Source organism: Mobula birostris, chromosome 4, assembly GCF_030028105.1.
Source record: "Mobula birostris isolate sMobBir1 chromosome 4, sMobBir1.hap1, whole genome shotgun sequence".
Lineage (NCBI taxonomy): Eukaryota > Metazoa > Chordata > Chondrichthyes > Myliobatiformes > Myliobatidae > Mobula > Mobula birostris.
Window position 1 is genome coordinate 197,796,087 of NC_092373.1, and position 17,063 is coordinate 197,813,149.

Below are 17,063 nucleotides of genomic sequence, written 5' to 3' on the forward strand. Positions count from 1 at the left end.
ACTATTCTTTAATGTTTCTTAATTGTACACATGATTTTTTTGTGTTCTATCGCTGAGCAGCAGTGAACCATCTGATTGGCCTATCAGAGTTCTCTTTGGGAACTAGTTGACTTGATCAGCATTTCTGATTTGGCTATTGTTCATGACTGCATTTAATAAAAACATTTCTTTTAAGTGCAAGGTTCGTAAAGCACAGGTATTCTCTGGAGAGGCGGAGGCAAAGGGGAGATTTGATAGAGGCTTATAAGATTATGAGAGGCAAAGATGTGCAAAGGGCAGATGATACAAAAGCTTGTGAACACAAACCACCAAACCGAAGGACAGCTTCTATCCTGCTGTTACCTGGCTCTTGAACAGACCTCTCATGTGTTGAGGACGAACTATTGATCTCCACATTTACCTCGTCATAGCCCTTACACTTTACGTGTCTACCTACACTGCACATGGTCAGTAGCGACAGAACTACATTCAGTGGCCACTTTATTAGGTACACCTGTAGACCAGCACAATAATGCAAATATCTAAACAGCCAATCATGTGGCAGCAGCTCGATGCATGAAGGCAGGTAGACATGGTCAAGAGGCTCAGTTATTGTTCAGATCAATCATCAGAATGGAGAAGAAATGTGAACTAAGTGACTTTGATTGTTGGTACCAGATGGGGTGGTTTGAGTATCTCAGAAGCTGATGATCTCTTGGGATTTTCATGCACAACAGTCTCTAGAGTTTACGGAGAATGGTATGAGAAATAAAAATCGTTCAGTGAATGACGGTTCTGTAGGTGAAAAGACCCTGTTAATGAGAGAGGTCAGAGGAGGATGGCCAGACTGGGTCAAGCTGACAGGAAGGTGACAGTAACTCACGTGTTATTACAGTGGTGTGCAGAAGAGCATCTCTGAACGCACAACATGTTGAAACTTGAAGTGCATGAGCTGCAGCAGCTGAAGACCACCTAATAAAGTGGCTACTGAGTGTATATTTTGCATTCTGTTCTTTTTTGTTAAAGCAATCTACTTGTGAATGGAATGATTAGTCAGTTAGCACATAAATGCTTTCACTGTATCCTGGTACATGTGATAATAATTAAACTATTACCAAGAGCAATAACTAACTTTTGATATCCTGCCTGCCCCTTCAAATGGCGGTAAAACAACAGAATTGATTTTAATATTGTCACATATACCATGATACAGTGATAAGCTTGTCTTGCACACTGTTCAGACAGATCAAATCATTATACAGTGCATTGAGGTAGAACATCATCATCATTCTCATTATGTGCTGTGTTATATGATGTAGACGATCATGCTCTTTCCATGACCATGATTGTCCTTGGCGAATTTTTCTACAGAAGTGGTTTGCTACTGCCTTCTTCTGGGCATTTTGTGTGTGTTGCATTGTGTTAAGTAGTTTTTCTTACGTTCCTTAAAACCAGTAGGATGGTTGGCACTTTGATTAAAGTGTTTCAAATTATGAGAAGCATTAGATAAGGTAGACAGACAGAATCTTTTAATAAGAGAAGTTAAAAGGGGATGTGAGGGGCATGTGCACTGCCAGCGGTAGTGGTGGAATCAGATACGATAGTGGGCCAAGCAGTCCTTCTGGGTAAGGCAACACTTCACCTGCGAATCTGGTGGGGTCATCTGTTGTGTGTAGTGCTCCCAATATGGCCTCCTCCACATGGTTGAGATCGATTGTAAATTGGGGGACTGCTTCGTCAAGCACCTCCGCTCCATCCTCCCAAAGCGGAACTTTCCAGTGGCCAAACAATTTTACTCCCATTCCCATTGCTGTTCTGACATGTCAGTCCATGACCTTCTCTTGTGCCACGATGAGGCCACCTCAGGGTGGACAAACAACGCCTTATATTCCAAACAACAGGAATTCTGCAGATGCTGGAAATTCAAGCAGCACACATCAAAGTTGCTGGTGAACGCAGCAGGCCAGGCAGCATCTGTAGGAAGAGGTGCAGTCAACGTTTCAGGCCGAGACCCTTCGTCAGGACTAGCAACTTTGATGTGTGTTGCCTTATATTCCATCTGGCTAACTTCCAACCGAGTGGTATGAATATGAATTTCTCCTTAAGGTAAAAAAAAAATCTCCCCCTCCCCTCTTCCTCATATTCCCACTCTGGCCTCTTACCTCTTGTCACCTGCCTATCACTTCCTCCTCCTTCCCTTTCTTATATGGTCTGCTCTCTTCTCCTATCAGATTCATCCCTCTCCAGCCTTTTACCTTTCTAACCCTCCTGGCTTCACCTACCACCTTCCAGCTAGTTACCTATCCGTCTCCCCCAACATTTATATCCTGGCATCTTCCCCCTTCCTTTCCAGTCCTGAAGAGGGTTCTTGGCCCAAAACATCAGCAGTTTGTTAATTTCAGTGGATGCTTCCTGACCTACTGAGTTCCTCCGGCATTTTGTGTGTGTTACTTTTAGAGAAGCATGCGTATATGCATGGAATGGAGGGAGATGGATGAAAAGAGTTTAATTTGGTATCATGCTCAACACAAACATTATGGCCTGTCGGGTCTGTTCTGGTGCTGCCCAGACTGAGAGAGGAGCAAGGAGGATCGTTAATGACACCAACAGGTTCAGGGACAATTATTGCCCCTCAACCATCAGGCTCCTGAAACAGCATGGATAACTTCACTCACCTCAGCACTAAATTGATTCCACAACCTATGGACTCACTTTCAAGGACTATAACCTGTGTTCTCAATATTATTTATTTACTTATTATTATTTTGTTTGTCTTTTTGTACTTGCTCAATTTGTCGTCATTGGCAAGTTTGTTATTCTTGTTTGTGTGAAGATTTTCATTGATTCTATTGCATTTCTTTCTATATACTGTGAATGCCCACATGAAAATGAATCTGTAGGTTGTATATGGTGACATACAGTTTATATACTGCTATAATAAATTTACTTCGACCTTTGAACTAATGTGTCAGGCGAGGTGTAGCTAGAGGGAGGAGCAAAAATGGAAGACTAGAAATGCCGCAGACACAGCAGAATGGAGAATGGCCACAGAGGAGCTTCATTTGCAGAACTCCACGTCACGCTCCCCCATTAGTAATTTATTTAGCCGTCCTGCAAAACCACTCAACTAACACCTACACTTGGCAACAAATTGACGTGACTTGTAAAGTACACCACCGGCTGTGTGTTAAACCTCCCAGTCAAACTGGTAAATGAGGTCCTCATTAAAAGGCAGATAACTAGAGATTCCTTTTTGTCAAAGTGCCCACACTCAGTGGACACACCTGCATCTCTTCCTTCTCTCTCTCTCCTCTCTCTCCTCTCCTCTCCCTCTCTCCCCCCTCCCCCCTCTTTCTCTCACTCTCTCTCTCGCTCTCCTTCCCTCCCTCCCTCCCCCTCTACCCCCCTCCCCTCTCCCACCCTCTCCCATTCTCTCTTTCTCTCTATCCCTCTATCCCCCTTTCTCCCATTCCTCTTCTCTTCCCCTCCCTCTCCTCCCTCTCCTCCCCTCTAACCCCTTCTCCCCCATTCTCTCTCCTCTCAGTCTCTCTCTCTCCCCCTCTACCACTTTCCCCTCTCCTATTCTCCCCCTCTCTTTCTCTCTCCTTCCCTCCCATCTTCCCCCTCCCCCTCTACCCCCTTCCCCTCCTCCATTCTCTCTCTCTCCCCCTCCCCCTCTCCCTGTCTCTCTCTCTCTCTCTCTCTCTCTCTCCCTCCCTCCCTCCCTCCCTCCTTCTCAGCAGTTCAGAGACAGTAGTCCCTCACCTCCTCTTCGGGGCTGTGAGTTAGCTGCTGGCTTCCAGCTTTGATAACCCACTTGGTACCATTTGAATCAGTGATGTTTTCACTGTGATTTCAAACAGAGCCCACAGCATTACAAAAGCTGCTTTAAGATGGTGCTGTTCTTCCTGCATGCTGGTCACACATTCCCTCACACCAGAGCTTAATCCTTCGTCAGACTGAGGTAGATGGGCCACCTAATACAACACCACTCAGAAACAATTTCCCGAGCCTTCATTTACATGGGATCTACTGGGAGCCTTTCTGCACAAAAGCAGAGAAGTTTCCCTGGATAAGCACCAGTTTTAATAATATTTTCGTATTCCTTACAACATAGAACAAGGCCACTTCGGCTCACTGAGGCCCTGCCAGCTCATGGGATCCCATTCCAATTCAAATATTTTCCCTCATTGGTTCGAAAACAGCTACTGCCCTTCAACCATTCAGTTCTTAAACTAACCACATAAAAGACTGGAGGAACTCCCAATGAAGGGCCTTGGTCTGAAACATCCACTGTCTATTCCCCCTCTTCAGGTGCTCCCTCACCTGCTAGGTTCCTCCAGAACCTTGTGTGGGTGTTACTTTGGATTTAAAAGGTTAACAGGTGAGCACTTGTATCACTGGTGCATAGGAGGAAACCAGAGCACCAAGAGAAAATCCATGCAGTCACCGGGAGATCGTCCAAACTCTCTACAGACAGGAGCAGGAATTGAACCCCAACCACTGGTGTTATAAAGTGTTGCGCTAACCATTATACCACTGTGCCACCATGGTACTTAATGATTAGGATAGACTTGATGGACTAAGGAAACTCTTCTTCCCTGGCTGTCAATCTGAAATAAAGGTAAATGGTGCTGGAAAAGCTCAGTAGGTCAGACGGCATCTGTGGAGAGAGAAACCATTGGCATTTCAGATCAAGGACCTTTCAGGATCATCTGTATTACTCACAACACACTGGAGGAACTCAGCAGGTCGGGCAGCATCCGTGGTAACGACAGGTCAACATTTCGGGCCGGAACCCTTCATCAGAACTGTAGAGGGAAGGGGCAGAGGCCCTATAAAGAGGATGGGGGAGGGTGGGAAGGAGAAGGCTGGTAGGTGCCAGGTGAAAAACCGGTAAGGGGAAAGAGGGGAAGCAGGGAGGGGATAGGCAGGAGAGGTGAAGAAGGAATAGGGGAAAGCACAATAGGTAGTAGAAGGAGGTGGAACCATGAGGGTGGTGATAGGCGGCCGGGGGAGGGGGCAGAGTGAAACTGGGATGGGGGAAGGGGAGGGGGAGGGAATTACCAGAAGTTGGAGAATTCAGTGATCATACCAAGGGGCTGGAGACTACCCAGACTGTATATGAGGTGTTACTCTGTATTACTGGTTGCAAAGGAGCTCCAGTCAGCCCAGAAGAACTCAAAAAAGTAATACCATGCAAACCTTTACATCGATCACAGAAGATGAGCAAGGACTGAAGCTGAGTACCTTGTCCAGAAAGTAGCATCTGGAATAGTGACATTATGCCCATAAGGTATATGCCATTTGGCCCACCTAGTCTGCTCCAGTGCTGTATTCTTGTCAAGAGACTCAACGTCAATTCAGAATTGCCTTGCCCAAGATAGGCAGAGGGTGGGTTGTAGATGGAGTGCATTTTGTCTGGAGATCATTGGCCAATCGTGTTCTGCAGGGACCTGTTCTGAGACCCCTGCTCTTTATGATTTTTATAAATGACCTTGATGCAGAAGCGGAAGGGTGTGTTAGTAAGTCTGCAAATGAGATGAAGATTGGCGGAGTTGTGGTTAGTACAGAACAGGGGCCACCCAACCTGGGGTTCACGGAGCCCTCGGTTAATGAAAGGGGTCCATGGCATCAAAAGGTTGGGAACCCGTGGCGTCGAAGGTTGTTGTAGGTCACAGTGGGGCACTGACAAGATGCGGAGCGTGATGAAGAAGGGGCTGTTGGAATTCAAACTGGAAAATTGTGATTTGGTTCACTTTGGAAGGTAAAACTTGAAGGCACAATACAGGGTTAATGGCAGGAGGACGAAATCATCGAAAGCACTGTTTGCAGGCAGGCCACAATCTGCAGTAAGCGTCTGCACTGATTTTGTTCACTTAGAGTCAATCAAAAGAACACAGCAGCATTCATTGGATGAATTCACACATCAATAAATATTAGGAATTAATACACAGTTTTATAGCACTGGAGCGGTATCGGTAGTGTTCTAATTTGCTCTGTATTTCATTTAAATACATAATTTGTTACTCAGTTAAATAGTAGTTGGTCTTTTTAACTATTTCCATGAAACTTTGGCCAATTGGGACAAATGCTTCTTTGGGCCAAAATGTACTGATCCCAATGGGTCCTAATTAACCACAAACCACCGTATCAGGAATTTGTTGCGGTGTGTTGGTCAGCAAAATGGAACAAAAACAACAATATTTAACAATTCTAAAGAATAAATAATTATATAAACATAAAATATAAGGTTAAAGGATGAATATGGAATAAAATATGCATAGATATATTAACATCAGCATGTATTAGCAATGAAACAGTTTTATAAAAAGCAGTTTAAAATGGCCATACCCTCTTCCTGATGCTGCAATCAAGCGCCAGGTACAGGAGCCTGAAGGCCCACACTTTCTTCGCCCGCTGCTATCAGGGTCTTGAACTGGCGTGAAAACCTAAACACTATTTCACTCTATAAATATTCTCTCTCTCAATCTTGCTGTCTTATTTTTATGTTTATTTTTTAGGTTACATGTGTAAGTTATGTATAATTCATGTTAAGTTAATGTTAACTTATGTTACTTTTGATACATCCTATTCTGCTGCTGCAAAAAGCTCATTTTTATATTTACAGTATTGAGCAAAAGTCTTAGACGCATATATATATACTGTAGTTTGGTTGCCTAAGACTTTTGCACAGTAATGTAGTAATTTTATGTATTGCACTGTACTGCTGCAAAAATAAACAAATTTCATGACGTATGTGAGTGATGATAAACCTGATTCTGATATGGGTCTCTATTGTGAACCGAGAGTGGGAAGGGGATAGGGAGAGGGGAATCATGGTTGGGAAAAGGGGAAGGGAGAGGGGAGGGAGCGGGAAGCATCAGAGAGACATTCTGTAATGACCAATAAGTCAAACGACCTTGACCAGTGTCTCAGGACTGGGTGTGTTTGCACCCATGCCACCCTCTGCCCCTGGCACCACTTCTGTGCCACCTGTCCCACAACCCTCCTGTGGCACTCCACCCTCACCACTCCCAACATCCCATGTTCTCCACTCCACATTGGCAGATACAGTACTGTGTAAAAGTCTTAGGCACCCCAGCTATATACTGTATCTATATACTGTGTCTAAGACTGTTGCACAGTACTGTTCATATAGAACATAGAACAGTGTAGAACAGGAGCAGGTCTTTGCAGATGTCCAGGAGTTGGGAAGAGCTGTATCTAGTACACCACTCTTTGTAGTCTATTGGTTCTGCGTTTTGCAACTTGGCCCCGGAGTAACACTGTTTCATAGTCACCTATGGTTGATTGACAGTCGGGGTGGAACAGTAGCGTAGTGGTTAGCACAATGCTCGACAGTACCAGCGACCCGAGTTCAATTCCCACTGCTGCCTGTAAGGAGTTAGTACATTCTCCCTGTGAACATATGGGTTTCCATTGAGTTCTCTGGTTTCCTCCCACAGTTGAAAATCATACTGGATGGTAGGTTAATTGGTGATTGTAAATTGTCCCATGATTAGGCTGGGGTTAAACTGGGTGGATTGCTGGGTGGCGCAGCTTGAAGGGCTGGAATGGTCGACTCCACCTTGCATATCAATAAATAAAAAAATTACTTCATTAAACTTGAACTTGTCGCCACAGTGGAGTTTACATACCAGGTCATGATTCATTCAGCCTTTCAGAATGCTTTCCACTGAACAACTGTGAAAGTTTGTCAGAGTCTTCTATGGTATGTGTGGATCGTGTGGATAGTCAGAGGCTTTTTCCTAGGGCTGAAATGGCTAGCATGAGAGGGCATATTTTTAAGGTGCTGGGGAGCAGGTACAGAGGAGATGTCAGGGTAAGTTTTTTACACAGGGAGTGGTGAGTGTGTGGAACGGGCTGCCGACGGTGGTGGTGGTGGAGGCAGAAACGATAGGGTCTTTTAAGACACTCCTGGATGCAGCTTAGAAAACTATAGGGCTATGGGTAAGCCTAGGTAGTTTTAAGGTAAGGACATGTTCGGCACAGCTCTGTGGGCCGAAGGGCCTGTATTGTGCCTCAGGTTTTCTATGTTTCTATGATATACTGAGTCTCCTTAAACTTGAGAGAAAGTAACAATGCTGTTGAGCCTTCTCCATGGTCGTTATACCTTCCACATCCTTGGGACCCAGCTTAATTATTCAAGAGGCATCTCTCAGTATATCACATTACCAGATTAGATTTTATGGTCCAGTTCCTCACAGATGTTAAATGTCAAACAGATCAGAATTATGGAGTGTGATCACAACGAAGGCCACATAAACAAACACAACTTTGATTTCTTTGATTACTAAAAGATTATTTGTGTTAATCTATAAACATTTCACTTTGAGTTTCTTTCCCCTTGCTTGCAGAATTTCTACAAGGAGATTGACCGGGAAGAAATGTATATACGGTAAGCATGAAAAATTCTGCACTTCACCGAAGAGCTTTCACAATGATGCGTAATGCTGTGGGTTCTCTCACTGTTCCACTGCTTGGTTCAAGGGGGCATGAATAAGTCCTGTGGCCAATCGGAAACTTTTCACACCAGGTGTCACTTGGTGCAACAGCGTTATATGAAACAAGCTGCCAGAGGAAATTGTTGAGGCAGCATTAAGACACTTAAGACCATAAGATATAGGAGCAGAAGTAGGCCATTCAGCCGATCGAGTCTGCTCCACCATTTGATCATGGACTGATCTAACTCTTCCAGTCATCCCCACTCCCCTGCCTTCTCCCGGTACCCCTTGATGCCCTGGCTAATCAGGAACCTATCTACCTCTGTTTTAAATGCACCCAATTACTTGGCCTCCACAGCCGCTTGTGGCAACAAATTCCATAGATTTACCACCCTCTAACTAAAGTAATTTTCTGCATCTCTGTTCTAAATGGATGTCCTTCAATCCTGAAGTCTTACCCTCTTGTCCTAGACTCCCCTACCATGGGACATAACTTTGCCATATCTAATCTGTTCAGGCCTTTCAACACTCGGAATGTTTCTGTGATATCCCCCCCTCATTCTCCTGAACTCCAGGGAATACAGCCCAAGAGCTGCCAGACATTCCTCATATGGTAACCCTTTCATTCCTGGAATCATTCTCGTGAATCTTCTCTGAACCCTCACCGATGTCAGTATATCCTTTCTAAAATAAGGAGCCTTACTTTGCATATTTGGTCAAGTACTGTACATAGATGAAAAAGGTTTAGAGGGATGTAGATTAAATGTTGGCAAATAGGATCTGAATTAGAATCTCATGCTTTCCTGCTGTATACGATGAATTTACTTTTCTCGGGCTTCCAACCGGGTATTGATATCAATTATAACCAACACTTCAATGACAAATTCTGCTATCTTCTTCAGGGATGATGCCTGGCATGTTTAGTTTGGTGGTATTTATACCCCCATAGTCTGTCCCTCATGATTGGTTAGTCCTCATCCAATCTGATTTCCTTCTTGTTTACAATTGAATTCCAGTTACCTAGAGCAAGACCTTCGTCTTTGTTCAAACTATTTTCCTCTAATTTTAAATAGGATCTGTTTAGCTGGACATCTTGGTCAGTATGGACCGAAGGACTTGCTTCCATGATAAGAACATAAGACACAAGAGCAGAATTTGGCCATTCAGCCCATCGAGTGTCTCCACCATTCCATCATGGCTGATTTATTATGCCTCTCAATCCTATTCTCCTTCCTTAGAACCATAGAAACTACAGCACAGAAACAGGCCTTTTGGCCCTTCTTGGCTGTGCCAAACCATTTTCTGCCTAGTCCCACTGACCTGCACACGGACCATATCCCCCCATACACCTCCCATCCATGTATCTGTCCAATTTATTCTTAAATGTTAAAAAAGAACCCACATTTACCACCTCATCTGGCAGCTCATTCCATACTCCCACCACTCTCTGTGTGAAGAAGCCCCCGCTAATGTTCCCTTTAAACTTTCCCCCCCTCACCCTTAACCCATGTCCTCTGGTTTTTTTCTCCCCCTGCCTCAGTGGAAAAAGCCTGCTTGCATTCACTCTATCTATACCCATCATAATTTTATATACCTCTATCAAATCTCCCCTCATTCTTCTACGCTCCAGGGAATAAAGTCCTAACCTATTCAACCTTTCTCTGTAACTGAGTTTCTCAAGTCCCGGCAACATCCTTGTAAACCTTCTCTGCACTCTTTCAACCTTATTTATATCCTTCCTGTAATTTGGTGACCAAAACTGAACACAATACTCCAGATTTGGCCTCACCAATGCCTTATACAACCTCATCATAACATTGCAGCTCTTATACTCAATACTTCGATTAATAAAGGCCAATGTACCAAAAGCTCTCTTTACGACCCTATCTACCTGTGACACCACTTTTAAGGAACGACACTTTTAGGGACACCACTTTCCTTGTCCCATAACCTTTGACAGCCTGACTAATCAAAAATCTATGAATCTCTGCTTTAAATATACCCAATGACTTGGCCTCCACAGCCATCTTTGGCAATGAATTCCACAGATTCACCATCCTCTGGCTAAAGAAATTCCTCATTACCTCTGTTCTTTGTATTCTAAGACTGTCCCTTCTACTCATAGACACTCCCACTATTGGAAACATCCTTTCCATATCCGCTCTATCTAGGCTTTTCAACATAGAACATAAAACAGTACGGCACAAGAACAGACCCTTCAGCCCACAATGTTGTGCTGAATCAATTAAATTGGTAATCAAATGTCCAACTAAACTAATCTGTTCTGCCCACAGAATGTCCATATCCTTCCATTTTCCTCACATTCATGTGCCTATAGAAAAGTCTTTTAAAGTCTCTAATGAATCTGCCTCTGCCACCACTCTGGGCAGTGCATTCCAGGCACCCACTATTCTAGGAAGAGTACAGTGCAGGAACAGGCTATTCGGCCCACGGTGTTGTGCTGAACCAGCTAAAAAGCAAATCAAAAACATCCAAACATTGATCCCTCCTACCTGCACCATGTCCATATTGCTCCATCTTCTTTACATCCACGTGCCCAGCCAAATGTCTTTTAAGAGCCTTTAATGTATTTGTCTCTATCACTGTACCAGGGTGTGTATTTCAGGCATCCACCAGTGTCTGAATAAAAAACTTAACCCTCACATCTCCCTTCAACCCACTCCCTCTCACCTTCAATGCATGCCCTCTGGTATTAGACATTTCAACACTGGGAAACAGATACTCTCTGTCCACCCTATCTATGCCTCTCGTAGTCTTGTAAACCTCGATCAGATCTCCCCTCAGCCTCCAGCTCAAGTAAGTCCCTTCAACCACTGCCCTCTGCTTTCTATGGGCAAGCCAGTTCTGAATCCCAGCAGCCAATTCGCTGCAGACCCCATGGATCAGCCTCCCATGAGGGACTTTGTCAAACCCCTTACTAAAATCCAAGTAGACAACATCCACTGCCCTACCCTCATCAATCTCTCTCATCACCTTATCAAAAAATTCTATCAAACTAGGCAGGCATGCACAAAGCCATGCCGGCTTTCCCTAATTAGGCCATCAGTTTCCAAATGCTTATATATCCTATCCCTAAGAATTTTCTCCAGCTATTTCCCTGCAACTGATGTGAGACTTACTGGTCAATAGTTCCCTGGATTTCCCCTTGTTCCCTTCTTAAATAGAGGAACTTGCTCCAGGAACTTGCTTGCTCCTGGTCCTCCAGGAACTTGCTTGTGGCTAGAGAGGACACAAAGGTACTGATCAAAGTCCCAAAAATCTCGTCTCTTGCATCCTTCAATAACCTGGTGTAAAGCCTACAGGGCCTGGGGACTTATCCACCTTAATACTCCAAAGGAGTTTCAACACTTCCTCCTCCTTGACTTCTAAAGCGAAACCGTCAGGTGTCCTGAATTCCCACATCTGACAGGAGGAGCATTCCTTCCTGACTACTCGATACAAAATAAGAATAAGATTTACCTCTTCTTAACTGTGCCTGCACCTATTTACACACTCCTCAATGGCTGCTCCGTTTTGAGCCTACCCTCCTTTTATTTGCAACCGCGTTTAATCCTGTGACGCCCGCTACGCAAAAAGACTGACCTTGCCCGAGTCTGCTCCTTTTATCCTCTCTCTTCTGACTTCCATAGGGCTCTGACACCGACACTCATACCCTTGGCACCCGAGCTGCCAGGGGAAAAAAACAGCCTGACCTCTTTTTATACTCACACTCCAAACTTCAATAGGCCTTTGACGCCAACATGTTCCACACCTCTGTGTAAAAAAACTTGCTCCTCGTATTTCCTTTAAAATTATGCCCTCTCACCTCAGATATATGGCCCCTGGCATTAGATATTTCAATCCTGGGAAAAAGATACTGTCTGCCTGCTCTATCTATGCCTCTCACAATCTTATAAACCTCTATCAGGTCTCACCTCAGCCTCCACCACTCCAGAGAAAATAACCCAACTTTGTCAACCCTCTCATTAAAGCACATGCACTGTACATCAGGCAGCATCCTGGTAAACCTCTTCTGCACCCTCTCCAAAACCTCTGTAGATCAAGGAATCTCCTGCACTTCCAGTTGGATTAGGGTGAGGAATTCTCTGAGATGGCTGTACAGACCTGGCAGATGACTGGCCTACCTCCCACCTTCTAAGGAGTTTATCACTCCTCTAACTGTCTAATGTGTTGGCAGGCTTTTCCTGCAGAGTATAACGAGGCAGAGTCTTCACTTTGAACACCAGATAGTTTGTGAACATTATCAACGATAATTTCCTTTCACATCTACAGCTAGATATTCCTGTTTAGGTGTCTAATTCCTGAGACATTCTTTGGTATTCACTCACACAATGTTTCACTAAGACAGTAATCCCCACTTCTTGTCAACGCGTGGGAGCAAGTTGTTTTGTAATCTGCATGGAGGTTCTTGAGTTTGAGCTGCAGTGTACCACTCCTTGCTGTGTGATACAGATGTGTATTGTGCTTTAAGGAACTCTTCTTCGAGCTCAGTTGAGAAGTTAATTCAGTGTTTGTCTATTTACATTCAAAATGTGAATATCTGCACTGAGCTGATTTGGAAAGGTGGAGAACGGCCTCAGGCTGGGTGGCGGGATTCGGGCCTAGAGTGTATCGCTGCGGCGTGGTCCAGATCCTAGTGCATGGGGCACAAGCTGGTGTTTGGCTGATTTAAATGCTGAAAGTGCAGGGTGTCAGGACGGGAGGCGAAGGCCGGGCCAATTCCACAATGTGTACTCATCTCTCTCCACGGCGCTGAGGCTGTGAGACTGCTTCAGCCACTACGCGCTTCACATCCACAAGCTTTGCGGCAATTTACCCCGCTGTGTGACCAACTGAGACCAAGGTTATGGGAGTATTCTGGATGCTTCAGGCTCCAGGTCTATGGACTCAGTTTGGTTCAGAATGCTATTGCTTGCCTTTATAGTTTGCATGATTTGTGTTTCTTTTCTCTTTCTCTGCGCAGTGGGTATTAGTCTTTTTTTTAAATAAGGTTCTTTCTGGTTTCTTGCTTTGTTGCTGCCTGTAAGCAGATGAATATCAAGGTTGTACAATTTATACATTTTTTGAAAATAAATGTACTTTGAATCCTTTGAAAAGAGTAGGGATTAACGGGTCCTTTTCAGAATGGCAGGCAGTGACTAGTGGGGTACCGCAAGGCTCGGTGCTGGGACCGCAGCTACTTACAATATACGTTAATGATTTAGATGAAGGGATTAAAAGTAACATTAGCAAATTTGCAGATGACACAAAGCTGGGTGACAGTGTGAAAAGTGCGGAAGATGTTATGAGAATGCCAGGTGACTTGGACATCGGTGAGTGGGCAGATGCATGGCAGATGCAGTTTAATGTGGATAACTATGAGGCTATCCACTTTGGTGGCAAGAACAGGAAGGCAGATTACTATCTGAATGGTGTCAAGTTAGGAAAAGGGGAAGTACAACGAGATCTGGGTGTCCTCGTTCATCAGTCACTGAAAGTAAACATACAGGTACAGCAGGCAGTGAAGAAAGCTAATGGCATGTTGGCCTTCATAACAAGGGGAGTTGAGTGTAGAAGCAAGGAGGTCCTTCTGCAGTTGTACAGGGCCCTGGTGAGACCCCACCTGGAGTATTGTGTACAGTTTTGGTCTCCAAATTTGAGGAAGAACATTCTTGCTATGGAGGGAGTGCAGCATAGGTTCACTGGGTTAATTCCAGGGATGGTGAGAATGTCATATTTTGAAAGATTGGAGCGACTGGGCTTGTATACAGTGGAATTTAGAAGGATGAGAGGGGATCTGATTGAAACATATAAGATTATTAAGGGATTGGACACGCTAGAGGCAGGAAACATGTTCCCGATGTTGAGGGAGTTCAGAACGAGAGGTTACAGTTTAAGAATAAGGGGTAGACCATTTAGAACGGAGTTGAGGAAAAACTTTTTCACACAGAGGGTTGTGGATCTGTGGAATGCTCTGCCTCAGAAAGCAGTGGAGGCTAATTCTCTGGGCTCTTTCAAGAAAGAGTTAGATAGAGCTGTTAAAGATAGCGGAGTCAAACGATATGGGAGAAGGCAGGAACAGGGTACTGATTGTGGATGATCAGCCATGACCATGAAGGGCCGAATGGACTACTCCTGTGCCTATTGTCTATTGTAATGTGAGAGAGGTGTGCTAGTGTGGGTGAGAATGGTTCTTTTTGATAACATCACAATACAACTCACAGCCAGTGAATACAGCTGAAGGACAGTGACATTGACATTGGTCCTGGTTGGGGGAGCAAATTCATAAATCAGAAGTACAAAGGGACTTGGTGCACTGTTTCATAAAGGTTAACTTGCAGGCTGAGTCAGTGATAATGCAAACAAATGCAATGTGAACTTTCATTTTGAGAGGTCTAAAAGTTCAAAGGTTCACTTATTACCTAAATATACAACTCTGAAATTCTTCTGAATTTCAAAGCAAGGATATAATTCTGAGGCTTTATAAGGTACTGTGCTGACGTTGGAGAGGGTACAGAGAAGATTCACTAGAATGATTCTGGGAATGAGAGGGTTAACATATGAGGAACATTTGTCCGCTCTTGGACTGTATTCCTTGGAGTTTAGAAGAATGAGGGGGGACCTCAAAGAAACATATCGAATGTTGAAAGGCATTGACAGAGTGGATGTGGCAAAGTTGTTTCCCATGATGGGGGAGTCTAGTGCTGGAGGGCATGACTTAAGGATTGAAGGGCGCCCATTCAAAACAGAACTGCGAAGAAATTTTTTTAGCCAGAGGGTGGTGAATCTATGGAATTTGTTGCCACGGGCGGCAGCGGAGGCTAAGTCATTGGGTGTATATAAGGCAGAGATTGATAGGTATCTGAGTAGCCAGGGCATCAAAAGTTATGGTGAGAAGGCGGGGGAGTGGGACTAAATGGGAGAATGGATCAGCTCATGATAAAATGGCGGAGCAGACTCGATGGGCTGAATGGCCGACTTCTGCTCTTTTGTCTTATGCTCTTATGGTATTGATCAGACCACTTTTGGAATATTGTGAGTAGTTTTGGGCCCCTTATCTAAGAAAGGATGCGCTGGCATTGGGAAGAGTCAAGGGGAGGTTCACAGGAATGATCCTGAGAATGAAAAGGTTAACATACGAGGAGCACTTGCTGCCTTTGGACTTTTACTCACTGGAGTTTAGAAGCATGAGGGGGGATCTCATTGAGACCTATCAGAAATTGAAAGGCCTCTAGAGAACGTATGCAGAGAATATGTTTCCTATAGTGGGTGAGTCTAGGACCAGAGGGCGCAGCCTCAGAACAGAAGGACATCCCCTTAGAGTAGAGATGGGGAGGAATTTCTTCAGCCTGAGGGTGGTGAATCTGTGGAATTCATTGCAACAGATGATTGAGGAGGCCAAGTCATTGAGTATATTTAAAGAAGTGGTTGATAGGTTGTCGATCAGTCAGGGCGTTAAGGTTACAGTGTGGAGGCAGGAGAATGTGTTTGAAACGGAAACTAAATCATTCACGGTGGAATGATAGGGGTGGGCCAGATGACCTAATTCTGCTCTTTTGTCTTATGGTCTTATGGTATTCGTTCATTATTGACACGTGTACCTGGATACAGATAAAAACTTTTGCATGCCATCCAAATATATTGTGCCATTTATAATCGCATTAATATGTAAACAAATAAAAAGGTCAAAGGTAAGGTTTATTGTCACACTTACGTTGAAACATTCAGTGAAATATATTGTTTGTGTCAACAATTAACATAGTACAAACGTGCTGGGGGGTGTGGGGTGCAGGACGCAAATGTTGCCCTGCTTGTGGCACCAACGTAGCATGCCCGCAATCTACTAGTTCTAATTTGTACGTCTTTGGACTATGGAAGTAAACTGGAGTACCCAAAGGAAAACCACACAGTCACCCAGTGAACGTACAAGCTAATTACAGGCAGTGGCAGGAATTGAACTGCAATCATTGATCGCTGGAATTGTGAAGTATTATGCTAGCTGCTGTGCTACCATAAGAAAATATAGAAACATAGAAAACCTATAGCATAATACAGGCCCTTTGGCCCACAAAGCTGTGCCAAACATGTCCTTACCTTAGAACTATCTAGGTTTACTCATAGCCCTCTATTTTTCTAAGCTCCATGTATCCATCCAGGAGTCTGTTAAAAGACCCTATCATTTCCGCCTCCACCATCACTGCTGGCAGCCCATTCCACGCACTCACCACTCTCTGCATAAAAAACTTATCGCTGATATCTCCTCTGTACCTACTTCCAAGCACCTTAAAACTGTGCCCTCTTATGCTCACTATTTCAGCCCTGGGAAAAAGCCTCGGACTATCCACACGATCAATGCCTCTCATCATTTTGTACTCCTTTATCAGGTCACCTCTCATCCTCTGTCGCTCCAAGGAGAAAAGGCCAAATTCACTCAACCTATTCTCATAAGGCATGCTCCTCAATCCAGGCAACATCCTTTTAAATCTCCTCTGCACCCTTTCTATGGTTTTCACGTCCTTCCTGTAGTCAGGTGACCAGAATTGAGCACAGTATTCCAAGTGGGGTCTGACCAGGGTCCTATATAGCTGCAACATTACCTCTCGGCTCCTAAACTCA

At 44.3% G+C, this 17,063-nt stretch overlaps 1 protein-coding gene across 1 annotated transcript in view; it reads left to right on the plus strand.

Moving 5' to 3' along the window:
• LOC140196859 (dedicator of cytokinesis protein 2-like) overlaps positions 1 to 17,063 on the plus strand; it is a 1,243,024-nt gene that overhangs the window by 1,079,885 nt on the left and 146,076 nt on the right. Inside the window, exon 36 of the mRNA XM_072256747.1 lies at positions 8,361 to 8,401. Within this exon, the coding sequence (XP_072112848.1) occupies positions 8,361 to 8,401 (41 nt within the window). The remainder of the gene's footprint in view (positions 1 to 8,360; positions 8,402 to 17,063) is intronic.